Consider the following 17356-nt stretch of genomic DNA (forward strand, 5'->3'; position numbering starts at 1 on the left):
GAATAAATTTTATTTTTCAAATTTCTTTTTAATAATAAAAAAGAATAAAATTTAAATAATATTCTTTTAAAACTGTACACACATAGCTACTAAAAACGTTAAATATACAATAAAATTTTTATCAAAAATATTATTTAAACAATAATGCAATATTTAATACAGAAAATTAATTATGACTGCTGCGAATTTCAAAAGAGTGTTTCACTTTATAAAATCACTATTTAAAATTCTATTATTATTTATAGATATGTTTACATATTTTTTGATACTTTACATTTTTGATACTTTACATTTTTGATACTTTACAACTGTACATATGAATTTGAATAAAAAATTTATCTCGCATTTGAAAATACTTTCTAAAAATCGCAAATTAGTACATCGCAATAATCGCACTAGCATGTCTACTTTAAACCATACATTTCTACTTTTTGATTACGCATCCGTTGAACTTTGTGACACAATGTGCGTAAGTTATTGTGCAAACTTTTTTCCCATTAAGTTCATTTTGAATGTAAAATTCTACTGATTATACAACTTACATATTTTCCAGTCACGTTATTAAGATTATAAAGCTGTTATATATATATTGAGTGAATGTCACGCAGTTTATATCTGATTTAACAAATAGAGACATATTTTGCTCTATGATCTGAGATAGTCATCGTGATAGTTTTATAAAGTTGTGTTTTCATTAGAGTCGCCGCGCGCTACTAGTTTTATAAAAAAATTTTTTAAAATTGAATGTGGTGAGTACGAATTTTTCTTGCTCTTTTCTGTATATACATTTTTTTCAATTTTTGAGTAAATTATTTCAAAGATTATTTCTATATGCCAATTATAAATTTCATTCTCTGTCTTTCTAATTATACATATATAATTATAAAATAAAATTCTAATATCTTTTTTCAGATTTATTAGAATTTGTAGAAAATGAATAATAATAAACGGTTCAATCCATATATCCGCGTTGATGCTGAGAAAGAAATAGTTATCTCTGGTATCGCTGGACAATTTCCTGATTCTGATAATATAAAAGAATTTCAGGATCTTTTCAATAAAATGGATCTTGGTTCGAAGGATCATCAACGCTGGACCAACTGTAATAATATTTTTTCTCAAATTTTTTTCCTTTATCTCGGGAAAAAAGTCTACGCAATAATATATGATAAATAAAATAAATAAAATAAGTAAAAGTATATATGAAATATATCGATCTATGATTTTCTTTTAAATCTTTATTTTTATATACAAAAATAAAAAAATAATTTAGAAAATAATTAAAATTTTTTCATAAAAAGCAAATAAAATTGAAAGAATTGAGAAAAAATGATCTATAATTATATAAAAATAAAAAGTTGACTATATGGGGGGACTTCTTTCTTATTTCTTTAAATTTTACTTTTTTTAAAAGAAACAATGAAAAAATTATTTTTTTTATTATTCATCGATTATTTTTTTATTATTTTTTTCTGTATATATACAGACAGAGATTATACACAAGAGTAAAAAAACATATGTATTGAAAAATTAAAAAGAAAATGGCATAAAAACCAACACGCGGTAGTTGGAGCACAGAGAAGCAACAACACTTCTTTCTTTTTTCAATATTAGTTTATTAAAATATTCATATTACAATAACAAAAAGCGCTTTTTTAATAAACTAATATTGAAAAAAGAAAGAAGTGTTGTTGCTTCTCTGCGCTCCAACTATCGCGTGTTGGTTCTTATGCCATTTTCTTTTTAATTTTTTGATTACTTGAGCCAAATCTCTAATTATTACATATGTATCGGTATATTTTGTATATAATTTTATATAATTACATGTATATGTAAACTTTTTTCCGGATAAGAATATCATTGTGTTCTTTATATTTAAAAAGATAATACTTATATCTCGTAAAACATATATTCATCATACTCAGGAATTTACAATATCTATACGGTTATAATGAAAAATAATCGAAATGTCGTCTATCCTTAAAAATATCTTGCCCATCTTGAAGAATACAATTCTTATTTATGATTTAAATATATGTTATTTTCATATAAATCGTTTTAAATTTTGACAGATATCTATGAAATGCCTCCTCGAATAGGAAAAATGAACAATATAGAAAAATTTGATGTAGAATTTTTTAATATATCGACCGAAGAAGCTCATTTGCTTGATCCTAGAGCTAGAATATTACTCGAAAACACCTATGCAGCAATTATTGACGCAGATATCAATCCCACAGAATTACAGGGAACAAGGACGGGAGTTATCACAGCAATGGCAATTTCTGATACATCTTTCGATGTAATATACGAAAAGACTCACGTATGTTAATAATTTTACTATTCCAGACTCATGTATGTCAATAATTTAACTATTCAAATTCGATAAGAAAAACATGTACTCTTAAAACTATATAAACTATATTAATATGCATATATAAGGATATTGTAAAAAAATATTTTTAATATAAAATCTATCGTAATTAGGTTGCTGGATTACCTATGCTTGGTTACAGTAAAAACATGTTGGCAAATAGAATTTTTTACTGGCTCAACGTTACTGGACCATCGTATAATATCGATACTGTATGTAGCTCGAGCCATTTTGCTATGGTGGAAGCTTACAATTTGATTCGATCTGGAATTTGCGACGTGGCTATTGTCGCTAGTGTCAATTTGTGCACTCATCCTTTTGTGACTTACCAGTTTTATTGTATTGGGTATGTGAAAAATAATATTATTATATTAAAAAATGTTGTATTCGAGATTGTTAAATGTAATAACTTATTTATTGATGCATTAATTAATACAATATTTGATCTAATAATTTCTCTTTTTAAAATATATCAATATAACTGCTTCGCTTACTTAACATATTTATCAAAGTTTTCAAATATTTTACATATTTATCAAAGTTTTCGCCAAAATAACAATATAACTGATTCGCTTATTTTACATATTTATCAAAGTTTTCAAATATATGATATATTAATTAAATTAATGATAGATATATTAATTAATTTAATTAATATTATGATATATTAATTAAAAAATTAGGAATAATAAAAAAGTAAATTACATTTTTTATATTCAATCAAAATAAATTATTGATATTATTTTAGGAGTTTTATCTAACGATGACTACTTTAATAATTTTAAAAATAGAGCAATTAAATATAGTAATTGAATATATTAAATAAAGTAAACAAAGAGCAATTATTCTACCAAAAAAATCATTAGAAAATGTTGGTTGAACTCTTTAATACAAAATTGTAAGTAATAGAGTTGTTATATTATATTCAAATATTCCCGCCATTGGCGTTGACCTACTAGTTTTAACAGGCAGCCAATAGGTGAAGACGTCGTCACTTATAAAATGATTAATTTATTAATTTTTAATAAAAAATGCAATAAATCATTAAATTCATGACGTAACAATAGAGAGCAATTAAGGAATAACTGTTTTATATTGGACATAATTGCAAAAAATTATTAGAAATATATTTTTCAATGAAAATTATTACTTTTACGTTTTTTGTAAATATTACAAAAATATATTAATTTTGAAAACAGAACAATTGTTGATTCTGACAGAGCAATTAAAGAGTAATTACATTTGAACTATTGTTCATTAAAAACTTTGTGCCATTTCCAAAGCCAATTTATTTTTGGCCGCTAACTTCCATAAGATTGGCCGTCTTTAATAGTACCTCGTCGGTGTCTCTAGTAATAGGTAAGTAGGTTGGTAGCAATAGATGTCATTTCGAGATGAATGAGTGCAGTCGGTGTTATCGTACATAACGATTGACCATGGCCCGTCGGTTTTAGGTAGATTTAGATAAGATTAATCAGCATATTGAAATCGTACGAATTCTGTGCGTTTCGACCGTATATCGCAGGAACAAGGACAAAGGATGTCCGGCTTCGACGAGAATCCCTTCGGGGAGCCCACGATCAACGATCCCTTCTCGGTAAGTAGCCTGTGCGTGTCAAATAGAATGACGGAACACGCAACTCCATGCTCCAATATTGCTTGCGTATCTGTCAAAATTTGTCGACCCGTCTCGCCGATATTTTTTTTCACCGTCTATCTCAGGAAAGGTTAATCACAATCTATCGGACGATACGTGACACCTACCTAACATTCGATTTATAATTATTGATTGTCATTCTAATGTTGGCAAAAATATCTTTCTGCGCCTTTACATTAATAATCTTTTTTTTTCCGTTATCAGACAATTGATAATTTTTTTATCGCAAAATCTAATTGTGTCATTATGTTTCTACTTTATATTGTACATGATGACTGTATTATTTTACATGCAATTTTGTAATAAGATATACTATCCTATTATTTTCCTTTGAAAATTTTAAGTGCGATCTATAAAATTGTGCCTTCTAATAATAATCTATTATAACATATCCTATTGTGTATTCTGGAAAATATGTAAAACATAATTTCACATTTAAATGTAATACAAAAAAGAATACGATAAGATAAAACAAGAGATAAGAAATATAATTAATAGATATGTGTTAACATGAATAATAGGATCCAGCAATACGAAGAGCAGTAACTTCTACACCTGCTAGTAGAGGTCTTGAGGACTATAATCCTTTTGCTGAGCAAGGTACTCAAGGGACTACACAAGTCAGAGGAGCGGTGAATCCACCGATCTATGGTGGAGTTGGTGCAACGCAACAACCAGCCACACTTCAACCTACTAATCAAGAAGCACCTCCTCCTGCATATGCTCGCACTCCCCAGCAAACAGTCAATACAGCACTTGGAAGTTCTTTGTCACCTTCGTCAGATGTAAATTTACACTGAAATTTAATGTTTCTATGCAATTTTTTTTATAAAACTTTTAAAGTGTTTTATGACAAGATAGAGAATATATTAATATATTTTAGCAACGAGCTGAACCAGAATGGAAAGCCAGAGCAGAAGAAGAATTAAGAAATACTCCTTACTACCGTTAGTTTATTATCTATATTATAATTACAATTCTTAGTTTAAATAACATCATTTTTTATATAAGTAAAGATATTTATTGAAATTCTTGATATCACAGCAAGGCGAAATAATTGGCCACCACTACCAGACAAATGTTGTTTCCAACCATGCTTTTATCAAGATATTGATGTAGAAATTCACACTGATTTTCAAAAAATAGTGAGACAATTATATTATCTCTGGATGTGTAAGTTTAATTTGTAAACAATATTAATATGTTTAGTTATTAATATCATATGTGTATTGAATATTTAATAATATTGTTTATAGTTCATGGATGGGTCCTGCTAATGAATGTAATTGGAGGATTTGTTTTGATGCTGTGTGACGAGGGTTTCTCAGTATTTGGTCTAGCAATCTTGTATCTTATACTCTTTACTCCATTTTCCTTCATGTGTTGGTTTCGACCAGCGTACAGGGCTTTCAAGTAAAATTTATTTGATATCACAAGAATCAAACAAAATATAAGAATTAGAAAAATAAATCGTCACTTTAATTTTTCAGGAATGACAGCTCTTTCAACTTTATGGTCTTTTTCTTCGTCTTCTTCTTTCAACTTATTGTGACAAGTATACAGGCTATAGGTATTCCCGGTGCTGGAACTTGGTAATATATATTTTTTTTATTACATTTCAGTTTTGTACATATGTAAATATTTGTATGCTAATATAAATTGCATCTTTTATATTGTAGTGGTATAATAACAGCAATTAGGATGTTGGACTCGACGGCCAAAGGTATTTTTATTGGTCTCCTCATGCTCTTCATTGCTATTTGCTTTCTTCTTGCTGCAGGTGGTGATCTCTTACTGCTCACTAAGGTATAGTACATTTATTGAAAAAATGAAAACTAATTCATTGATTTCAATGAAGCACAAATGAAATTATATATTTATAGATTCATCGTATTTATCGTAATTCTGATGCGAGTGTTACAAAGGCACAGCAAGAGTTTGCTACAACATTCTTGCGAAACGAGCATGTGCAAAACGCTGCGAGCAATGTTGCGGCAAGTGCAGTTCGTTCACAAATGGCTAATGCTAGCCAACCACGTTATTAATTAAATAACTATCATTTATTTGTTCTTCAGATATACACTATATTCTGGCTTTATCATTCAAATAAGTGGATAGATCTCATTAGTTCCACTGTTTACAGATTATGCAAAATAACCTTAGAAATGCAGTGTATTTACAAAACTTATTCTTACAATGAATCACTGTAATATACGAAAATTGCTTCACGATTAAATTTATTCTCTGATGTATGTTGTATTAACATTAATTGTACAGTTATAGCAAATATTTAAAGTATTAATGGATATTCTAAAGAAATCTTTCAAAATTAATGTGTATTTAATTTTCTGTCTATTCATTATTGTATTTCATTTCCGTTTATATTTATGAGATCTAGAAATTAAATTACAATGATATGAGTGAGTTATTGATAATTATATCTATAATTTTATTATATTATAATTGCTTCTATTTACTAGCTTTCATATTTTAATGGCATAGTTTCATAACAATATGATTATGTATAAGCTATAAGATTAATTACTATGATAAAAGAAAAATGGTAATTAAATCTTTTTAAGTCTAGATAATCAGATAATTTGAGTATGGAACATAATTTCATTCAAATTTGTTAAATATTAATATAAATGCTAATTTACTTATGAATGTTGATATGCAGCCTTTTTGTAAACCTTATAAAATCCTGTATACATTCCTTTATACATATAAAATTTATATATAATTTAAATTATTTTTTATTCTGATTGTTTTTTCTTAAATTAAATTTTTGCTTTCTGTAGATTATGTAACAGAAAGAAGTTTATGAATATATATTATAAATATATTAATATATATTTGTAAATATATATTCATAATATTATGAAGTTTATGAATATTTATATTGTATTTTAGCTTATACAAATGTGTCAAAAAAAAAAAAAAAAAAACAATGACTTATAATTGTTATAAGGATTTATTTATGATTTTTCTAATCAAAGTACTAAAAAATGCTGTTATTTGTTGGAAATATACTTATGTTTATTTGTATTTCTTCACGTATTACAATGGTAATAAATATTATATAAATACAATTGAAAATGTTAAAACTAATCGTTTACAAATAATTATTAAAAATATTAAATGTACATTTTTATGTAAAATCACAGTGAGCGCGTATTTTTATAAAATCTATCACCAGATCTACATATGTCGATCAGATCATCTTGTAGACCCATTGAATAAAAACTTCTTGTATTTGTTTTAAAAGATTAATAGATATTTGTTATAAAAATATTTCATTAGCAATTGATATTTATATACATGATTCTAATTCTTGTAACTCAAGTCTTTTAAGTAAGTCTTTTGCTATAAGAAAATATTAAAACTTCAGTATTGTGTTAAAAAAATATTAAAATATGTATTTATATAACTTTGTACATTGTTTGATATGCATACCTTTGGAATAATATGTTGCAATTGGATCTGTAGGAAATGGACAACCAACATCAGAATTTAACATGGTGGTTCCAATCAATTCTGCTGCAGTTATAGCATCAATAATTTCTACTTTAGTTCGATACATAAGTTTTGCATGGCCCTCTGCTAATCTGAAATAATTAAAAAAGTTCACTAATGTTATCAATTTATAAATCATCGTTAATAATAAAATAATCGCGTCGCGCGCGTGCAAAATTGATTTAGAATAATAGCATGCAAGAAAGTATTCTGGTGTAACTAATTACATTGATTAATTTTTTGTTATACCTGATAAGGCTATCTAAAAGTCGTACTGTTGTTCTCTCAGGCCTCCTATGTGGATCTGATCTGTGATAAAGATAAGATGCACTAAGTATTTTTTTTGCCTCTTCGGTTAACACTGGTTTCCATGTACGCACGTGCGCGAAATATTCACAGAGAGTCTCTTCCATCCACAAACCTGTTAAGTTCAAAGGACCCATATATGTTTCAGAATATCTGTAAAATAGTATTTTACATATATTTTGTTGCTTCAAATTATATGATGTTATAAAATACAAATATTACGAATTATTTTCTTCATCTTCACAAGCAGCTTTCAAAATATGACTCGATGTCATTCTGTCCCATTCGGGATTTCTAGTATCTTTTAGAAGGAGGATCAAATCGAAACGTGATAAAAGAGGATTTCCCAAACAGCTTTTCCATTCTTCACCAATAAAACATCCACCATCTGGATTAATCGCTGCAATGACAGAGCAACGGCTGTTTAAAGTGGTCAGCATGCCGGCTTTAGCTATGGAGATGGTTTGTTGTTCCATTGCTTCATGCACAGAGGTTCTATCATGTGAACTCATTGTCGTGAACTCGTCCACGCAACATACACCTCCATCTGCAAGGACCAAAGCTCCAGCTTCTAAGTGCCAACCATCCGAATCCTGCAATACATCTTTCATGGTAGATTATTTACTAAATAATTATTTAAATTGAGAAATAAGATAAATAGATATAAATCATTTAATATACTAACTTTGACAGCACCTGCTGTAAGTCCAGCAGCAGTAGTACCAATACCAGTTGTAAAGACAGATCGTGTAATTAATCGAGACGCAGTATGAAGCAATTGTGATTTACCAGTTCCAGGATCTCCAACCAGAAGGAGATGTGGTTCACCTCTTATACGTGTTCCCGTTTCATTGGTTTTTGCTACTCCACCACACAAAATAACAGCCAATGCTAATTTTGCAATATACATTCCATATAGCTGTAAATAATAAAGGACAATAGGAAATTATATCTAATTATACCTATGTTATACATTTTATATTATATTTCGTAATATATAAAAATATTAAATATACCTGAGGACAAATAGAGGCAAGAATATTGTCTCTGCCAATTAATGCATTATCTTTATAATGTTCCCAATATGCTGTAAAAGTATCTTTTATTTCAGCAGTAGAAAACGTTGCTTCTGAGATTTTTCTGCGTATCGAGATGTTGTTGGCCATTAAAAATGTTGTGGCTTCTGCGCGATGGCCAACTTTTAATGTACTCCATTTTCGGATAACTACTCCACTAAAAATATTTTCATAAACATATAATTTTAGGACTAGATTTAACATTACATTTTAAAAATGGTAATATTTCATTTGCTATTTTTCACAATCAAATATAAGCTACTAACTTGATGTCTACATTATCACCAGGTCTACATTTGTCAGTCAAATCATCTAACAGAATTACTTGTAGACCCACTGAATAGAAGCTTCTTGTATCTGTTTTACATTTGTCCTGTATACATATATATAAATATTATTAATATGGGAAATATAATATATCTAATGGTAATAACAATATAAAGCTTTTTGTACCTGAATTTTTATTTCTTGGTAATCTGAACAATCATCTTGTTCTAAAGATGTTAAAGCTGTTATATTTGGCGAATTACATGCTTTACAACATTTGATATTTCTAAACAATTGTCTTTCCCACTCTAACTATAAGAAAATATTAGAAATATAATTTACATATATTTATATGCATATTAGAGAAAAGAGTGTAAGCTTCAAATTACAATTTATTTTTATGTTGTAGGTATACTTTATGCTGAATATGATATTTACATACCTTAACTACACTGATATGTTCACACTTTTTACAGACGAAACGTTTTTTTATCTTCATAATTGTAGGTTGAGACATGCGGACCACTATTCCAGAGGTTGAAACTAGTTGACCAATTTGGCCTGTGTCGATTTTTATTGGTACTGCAGCAATTCTAACATGAACCTATTTTGATATATTATAATAAAGCAAGAGATTAATAATATAAATATTAGAATATAGAATATAAATATTAAAAAATAATTCCTGTTTTTTTATTAAATAATGCATAATTCATATACAAGTAATTAGTAGAAAAATTAAAAATTCATACTCTGGTCTTTACTGTTTGATCTGTTTTACATAATTGTTCCTGAGCTTTTACCGCTGCTTCATCGCACAATGGTAAATAATGTCTAGGATTGCGTAAGATTTTCTGTGCATTCTCCACATCAGCTTCAAATAACGATACAAAACTAAAACATTATGCAAGATCATATAATAAAAAATTATTAAAAAAAAGAGAAAAGAGGATTTATCACAAAACTTATTAATCTTTTTATTGGTATATTTAGAGTTTAAAACGGATAATCTTGATTTATACATATATTTTTGTTAACCTAGTAAATTCAAGGATAAAAACAAATCAACTTACTTTACTTGTATTGAATAGAACACATGATCTTGTGTAGCATTTAATATTTCTTCCAAATCTTTTGTGTGATGTTTTAAGAAATAATCTTGAAGCATATTGATTACAGAAAATACTATTATTGAGAGCTTAATAATTTTAATTTAGAATAAGATATATATATACTTTTAAAATGCCAGTCTAAATAGCACGTGATTATTTTTTTTCTAGACACGTGGAACTGTTTACTAACCACTACTATCTAAACATTACGCACGATCACTTTCTCGTTACAGACTTTCCTCCCTATTCAAATTTCTGTATTTAGTGGTCTAGCAAACCATTGGCTGCGTTCAGCAGAAAAAGCTGCTTTGCAACTGTTGTAAAATTCGTGAGCCTGATTGGTGTATGCTCTTAATTTTGACTAGATCTAAGAGCATACACCAATCAGATTCACGAATTTTACAACAGTTGCAAAGCAGCTTTTCCTGCTGAACGCAGCCATTGATCCAGAGTGCACTCCGTTTGACGCTATTTTCACTTCGCAACGTTTAATGGACCAATCAGAGCGAAGGACCTTGCAGCTTCAAAGCAGCGTCAAGTGGAGCGCACCTTTAATTAAATACAATAAGACCCTAGAGAATTAATAGTGCGATCAATAGTGGGGATAAATTAAAAGATAAATTGGCATTATGTGCGTTCTCCTAATTGTGTGCGATATCCCTTTGAATCATCACTACTGGCAAAGGTACATATATTTTTATTAATTAAATTGTTATTAATATAAAATTTGTTATACATATTATTATACATGCTATTATATTATTATTCATTATACATATATTTTTTATTTTTTACTTCTCTTGACTTAATTTCTTGGCTACATGGTTTGAATTTCTGACACATTTTTTTACCCATTTCGATAAAAATGTCGCACTTAGCACGCGACAAAGATTATTTGCTAAAACACCATTAATAGCGCAAATTCCTCAGCTGTCAGTTAAACGCTCGAAATTCCATTTGAACCGGAAACCATTCTCGCATCACGCTCTGAGGATTGGTCGCAGTTTCGGTTACTTTTCGCCAAACCGCATTGACGGCTGGCTTCCATTAATCGATCCCTGTATCCCGGCGTCTATCTGTCCCATAATTCTGCGTCGCGGTTTTGCGCGGAATTCTGCGGCGAAACTTCTTCCGCAACAACGGAAACCTTTTCTGCTCTTAATTTTCGTCGGCGCGAGGGTGATTCGCGCGGGGTGAATTTCAATGAGAACATTTGGGGAAATAAATGTGCGCGGCCGAATGGATATTCCGAGCTTTCGAATATTTGACTTACGATAAAATCGAATTTTTCGCTCGTTCAAACAGCGATGAAGCAAACGGAAATCGGTGGAAATACACACAGCAATGATAATACTATCCGAGTAGAACGAGAGTATTTCGCTCGATTTTTATGCAATTTTTCACGCTGCGGGTTTTTACTGCTTATATATATATATATATATATCAAGGTAATTATTTGTAGAGGAAGATACAGATAGATTTCCTCAATATTTATTGCACGAAAGTTTTTCTCGCGTCTAAGAAAACGCAATGCAAATATTTATCGCTTGTATTAATGTTAATATTCAATTTAATAATACACATTATATAAATTAAAATTATTTAAAAAGCAATGCAAGAGATGATATATATTTTAAAACTTTTATTTTGCTTTTTATAAAGTAAATTATTTTATTTATATAGACATCATTTTCTCGTATCTCTACTTATAAATCAAATTACTTATGTATTCGTCTCTTTGACGAATAAAATGCTTTATATTAAGCGCAAAAAAAACTGTAAACCTGAGTCTTGTGTCCTGGGGACAAAGCGTCCGTTAATCAACGTTTTAACGATATCCGATTTGGGATACGTAGCGCGGCGTAACTCATCTTTTTATTTGTCGATTCTCATCCGGCACTATTTCTTCTCCGAGCTTGATACCCGGAGGGGTTTGATTTAAATTGGAGTACGATGACATTTTCAAGTGGGGATAATGTACATTAAATATATGACATCTGTATTGGTTTTACGATGTCATTAGTAACGATTCCCTTTATAACCTGTTTCTGAGTTATAAATTACTGGTTGGACACACGTTGGTGGAGAGAAACAGTATAATTAGCGTTACTGTGCGCACTAGATATATATGCGAATGTATAATTGGTCTGCACACGATCAAAACTTGCCTCATCCGTTTTGTACTTTAACGTCGCGAGCATAAGTCTTCTGATCTCGTGAATCTCTTCAAAGCAGCTTTGTGTTTAAATATATTTTTTGCAGTCCATTTACATACATTATATTTACAAACATTAGATAATTCTAATGTCACATTAGGCTCATATTTTTTTAAATGCATATGACTATGAAAATATATAAATATTGTAGAAATAATATATGATAAAAATATATTTTGATAGAAATTATATAATTAGTTTTATATTTTATTATTATAATAATATAATTATATTGCTTATTTTATTATATTTATAATATAATAAAATATATTATTATATTTATAATATAATATATATTATTGAATATGTTATTGAATATATATTATTGAATATATTATTGAATATATGTCGTTTTAAAGAATCGAAAAAATAGTATCATATCTATAATATATGTCATTTCTAAGTAAGAAATAACAGTAAAGAAATATACAGTTTATTGTATCTGAAATAATGTATTTCAAAATCTTTTGACATAAAATTGTGAAATGATAAAGACAAATTATATAATTTTTCTTGCGTAAAGTTTGCAATACATTTTTTTTATCATAGAAAACTCTATTTTGAGTAAATTTATTGCAGTTACATGATAAAAAATATTTTACAAAATTATGCTTAAAAAATTCACAAAATATATAAAAATAATAAATTCGTACAATCAATATGATATTTATGTATAATATATTGAATTAATAAATATAATATCATATAAGTAGTATACATTCTTAACTATCTTAACATTATATCTTCGTAAAAATAAACAGGATATATTTATTCTATTTGATTTTTCAGTATTAACGATTCATCGAGAAACGCCATCCAGATAAAAATAAACGATGAGCTCGTAACGAGATACAAATCGTTTTCCATTGAAATTCCACGACCTTGTGCCAACAATATCTACGGGATCGTTCGCTCAGTGGACGTCTATTCTTGTACTTGAAATTCCACGAAACGCAAATTTTCGCCTATTCCATCGAGCGGTAGCAGGATGAATCGTTGGAGTTCAAGTCACACGTACACTGCATTTCCTGTAAGTACAATTCTATACAAGTTGTCAGTCGCAGGCTGCATAGCTGGAGCTTTCCGGATGAAATTACAGAAAGTTGAATGTCATCGGAATGTCCAGAAATATCGCGTTCTCTCTCGAACCATTAACATCACGTTTATTTGTCCATTGCTGCATCTACTGGTGTTGGATAACACAAAAACGTATAAAATTATAAGCTCAGGAGAAATGGATCAAAGTTTTGAAAAATGCTGCATATAATGAAATAATTGATAAATTATTTTGATCGGGTTTAATTTTACATATATTTTGTTTATCTTTTTACGTTTTATCTTGTTTATATAGTTAATATATTAAAAAACGATGCAAATAAGTGCTAATAACTTTTAGTTGGCCAGATAGCATTCAACTTCATATTGATATTGTTTTTAATTTTATTTTCAAATTTGCTCTTCACATAATTTCGGCTTTAAATCTGTACATGATATGAACAATTATTTGTAAACGTATATACAATTTTATATGTGATTTCAAGTGTCTTTATACGTGTCACTTTTGAAAAATAACATTTACCTGTTATAAGAAATATATGTTGCTAAACAAATTTTAAATATTTTGAAATATCCGCTTTTAGACGGAAATATGATTTAATTTATTGATATTATTGAAATATTTAACTTATTTGTAAATTGTACGGATATTTGTTATTTATACGGATATGATTCTATATTAATTTTATTGATTTTTCCACATAAATATAGAATAATGATTTTGAGCAAAACGTAGCTTTCTCCTAAAATATACAAATTAAATGATAAATTAATTAAATATGCGACAATAGATTTTTTCGAATAACAGAAATAACGTCAATTTTTTATTTAAGAAATAGGAGATTTGTTCTGTCGAATAAGATTACGATAAAAATAACATATATAAAATTTCAAAAATTAATTTCATGTATTTATTCATATAAAATAATGTATTTATTATATATTATTTTATATATTTATCAAATTTTTGTTTCTGAAACTTAATTTTTACATGTTTTTTGAAATATTTTCAAATTGAGAAATGCATTATCCGCGAGAGATGGACTTTCAATGTATTTTTTCTTTTTCTTTTACACTTCTTTATGTTACATCAAATAAAGTTTTCAATCGAATAAATGGGGCTGATTTAATTAAATTTTATCATGTAACTGTAAAATTATTTTATAATCTTTTTTGATTAAAAATCTTACATATTATGTATCTTTAAATATTAATAAATTTAAATATACTAAGTTCTCTATTAATAAATTTAATTTGTATTATTCTCGAGATGTTTCTAAAAGGAAAATATATTTCCTTATATTTAGAATTTGTGTTTCATATTATTATAAATCATCTGCAATACTATAAATACTATGAAGTAATTAAATTTTCTTCCTGTACACAATAATTATATTTTTATAAAATATTTATCTATTTTTTTGTTTTTAACGAGACCATGCATTTAAAAACCACTTGTCGCTGTTGGTTAATTATTATACATCACGAAAGTAAATATGAAATATTTTTATTTATACATTTCAAAGGCATTTATATATTTTGAAAGCAATTAAAAAAAAACTATTTTGAGACCATTCTTTTTTTGTATAATTTACGTTCTATCGAAATTATTTATATATAGAACTATAGAATTTGCTCGATGATTCTATTTAATAATTTATATTAATAACACAATTACTATTTAAATTTTTAACAAAGAAATTATCTGATTTATTTGAAATTCTTGAAATAAATAAATCTTATCATATATATATATATATATTATTATTATAAAGTATCTCAGAGAGATTCTTTAATATAGGAATGCATATATATGCAACTAAAATATGTAACTTATATGTGATTTACCTACACACATATGTGGTTTACTTCATATACGTATTTATCTTAGAGAAATGATCTATTTAAAGATATAGGCAATATTTTCATTCATCTTCAGTATGCGAGACATTTTATCACCCATTTACCATTTTATCGAAAGGTAGGAGGTATTGCGATTCGAAAGAAATATCTCGTGAACAAGCACTGGTAAAAGAGGAGTGGTGGTCGCGTCTTGTCCAGCAAGGATTCCATGTCCTGCTGGGTCCTACGCTTTAATAATACATTTCAAGGCCGTTAATCACATCGATGAAATATAATTTAATACTTCACCGACCTAGGGACGACCACTAAAAATGATGAACGATCGGGAAACACGCGGCAAATGTGCCACCTACAAGAGATTCCCGTGCACCATCCTGAACGTGCAATAACGATAAAGGGTTGGGTATTCGTGAACGACCCTTCTGCTATAGGCACTCGTGAAAGGCATGTGTGGGCTGTACATTACATTCGTCCACTCAGCCACACTCAATAGCCTCCCAATTCGGATTCCTTCATATATGGAGCGGCCGAGTGGTCCTCTACTTCCGCGAATAGCAATGGGACCGATTCGGGCACTTACATATAATATTCAATCAATAGAATATCCCTGTCATTGTAACGATTTATATTCTAAATATAACGAATCAGGATAAAAATGGATATACAGTCACGTGAAAATACATGAAAATAAAAGAAATTGAGAAAGCAAATATATCTCGATTATTTAATACTTGTTAATCTTGTGTGACAAATAATTTTCTTAATAAGTTTCTCTCTCTTTCTTTTTCTCCTTTTATTATTACATCTTTTAATATTTTTTCAAGTATCCAATATGGAACAGCGTGGAATTATTTTTACATAAATCGATAAACGTATATATTGTTAAAATTATTTCTTGCATATTTTTGATGAATTTATTTAGTAATTTAATAATAATCTAAAATTAATTTAATAATTAATTAAAAAGTATGTGAAATGTGCAATAGCAATAATCATAAAGACATGTATATACTGTTAGTTTTATGAAAAATTTAAAAAGAATGGATTTTATTTCTGACTGAAACAAAGTTTTGTCTCTTTTACAATAATATAACTTTAAAGCTTCGAATCTTGAAGAGTTTCGTTCTCATTTTTAGAGCGATAGAGATCCTTAAGAGACGTCCCATGGTCACGTAGATATTGATTATATTGATCCGAAGGGGACGATCTACTTACTCGACGAAGAAGTCTTCGTTATTACCGGTATTCGTACTGATGACGTTCGCTCAAGCATGTTCTTTTCGATCTTTGTGTGACACTCGTGGGAGTAGAATCTGTTGTTGCGAACCGAATCAAGACGATGTTCGTGACGGCAATGCCAGCAATTTCGATGGACAAAAGCATTCCCAACAATTTGAGACATAATTTGACAGTAATCCGGAAATAAAGTATAGATAAAAGATTAGATTAAAAGTTCACATTGATTAATCACGTTCAATTTTGAATGGTAAAAAGGAAATATAGAAATAAAAATTGTTTTCCTTAATTGTGAATGACGCTATATCAAATAAATTCATTCAATTTTCAAAGAGAATGATACTCTACAGAAGATTAAGATATTATATTATATTTTTAATAATATTATTGTTATTAAAATAACAGGCAACATATATTTAACTCTATAAAAACAAAATATATTAGCTTTAAAAACAAAAAAACAAGTTCATATAAAAAAGTTTTAAGAGAAGATTTCATTTTGATATACATATGTTATTCATATTTCACATGTATTTATGATGCATTTTAAAATTATAATTATAATAATGTATTTATGAAAAAATGTAATGTTAAAATTAAAATTATATAGATTTCATTACAGATAAACAAACAGATAGATAGACAAAGAGAAAAAAGGAGAAAGATTGAGAGAAAAA

General features: G+C 28.1%; 2 protein-coding genes, 1 long non-coding RNA gene and 1 pseudogene across 4 annotated transcripts; 3 read left to right on the forward strand and 1 right to left on the reverse strand.

Moving 5' to 3' along the window:
* The first annotated feature begins 933 nt into the window (after positions 1-933).
* LOC145969919 (fatty acid synthase-like) lies at positions 934-3135 on the forward strand (annotated as a pseudogene).
* Positions 3136-3746: 611 nt separating this feature from the next.
* Positions 3747-6370, forward strand: Scamp (secretory carrier membrane protein). The gene is made up of 8 exons (XM_083096149.1): positions 3747-3971; positions 4553-4816; positions 4915-4978; positions 5076-5204; positions 5288-5444; positions 5522-5623; positions 5711-5837; positions 5915-6370. The coding sequence occupies exons 1-8, from the start codon at positions 3915-3917 to the stop codon at positions 6074-6076; spliced, it is 1062 nt and encodes a 353-aa protein (XP_082952275.1). The 5' UTR covers positions 3747-3914; the 3' UTR covers positions 6077-6370.
* Positions 6371-7051: 681 nt separating this feature from the next.
* Positions 7052-10491, reverse strand: LOC145969850 (DNA helicase MCM9). Its single transcript, XM_083096129.1, has 11 exons — positions 10270-10491; positions 9949-10090; positions 9639-9800; positions 9383-9508; positions 9196-9302; positions 8870-9086; positions 8539-8772; positions 8076-8446; positions 7797-8006; positions 7488-7639; positions 7052-7397 (listed from the first exon to the last, which is right to left on the reverse strand). Exons 1-11 carry the CDS (start codon positions 10362-10364, stop codon positions 7345-7347), a joined length of 1869 nt encoding a protein of 622 aa, XP_082952255.1. The 5' UTR covers positions 10365-10491; the 3' UTR covers positions 7052-7344.
* Positions 10492-10651: 160 nt separating this feature from the next.
* LOC145969853 (uncharacterized) lies at positions 10652-17077 on the forward strand. Of its 2 annotated transcripts, none has more exons than XR_014438260.1 (3): positions 10652-10993; positions 13314-13554; positions 15740-16118. It is a non-coding gene; the product is annotated as an uncharacterized LOC145969853 (long non-coding RNA). The 2 variants fall into 2 exon arrangements; XR_014438259.1 differs by lacking the exon at positions 15740-16118 and adding an exon at positions 16580-17077 and having other exon boundaries at positions 10655-10993.
* The last annotated feature ends 279 nt before the right edge of the window (positions 17078-17356 follow it).

Source organism: Camponotus vicinus, unplaced genomic scaffold, assembly GCF_025532165.1.
Source record: "Camponotus vicinus isolate PSW18456_S1 unplaced genomic scaffold, iyCamVici1.0 SCAF_4, whole genome shotgun sequence".
Taxonomy (NCBI): Eukaryota; Metazoa; Arthropoda; class Insecta; order Hymenoptera; family Formicidae; genus Camponotus; species Camponotus vicinus.

Excerpts from the sequence above, each read along its gene's own strand:
- Scamp (XM_083096149.1), top strand. The coding sequence starts at position 3,915 with ATGTCCGGCTTCGACGAGAATCCCTTCGGGGAGCCCACGATCAACGAT. Across the intron at positions 4,817-4,914 it reads CTTTGTCACCTTCGTCAGAT|CAACGAGCTGAACCAGAATG; the intron begins GTAAATTTACAC and ends AATATATTTTAG. Across the intron at positions 5,445-5,521 it reads CCAGCGTACAGGGCTTTCAA|GAATGACAGCTCTTTCAACT; the intron begins GTAAAATTTATT and ends TTAATTTTTCAG.
- LOC145969850 (XM_083096129.1), bottom strand. The coding sequence starts at position 10,364 with ATGCTTCAAGATTATTTCTTAAAACATCACACAAAAGATTTGGAAGAA. Across the intron at positions 9,509-9,638 it reads AACATATCAGTGTAGTTAAG|TTAGAGTGGGAAAGACAATT; the intron begins GTATGTAAATAT and ends ATTTTCTTATAG. Across the intron at positions 8,447-8,538 it reads TTACAGCAGGTGCTGTCAAA|GATTCGGATGGTTGGCACTT; the intron begins GTTAGTATATTA and ends GATGTATTGCAG.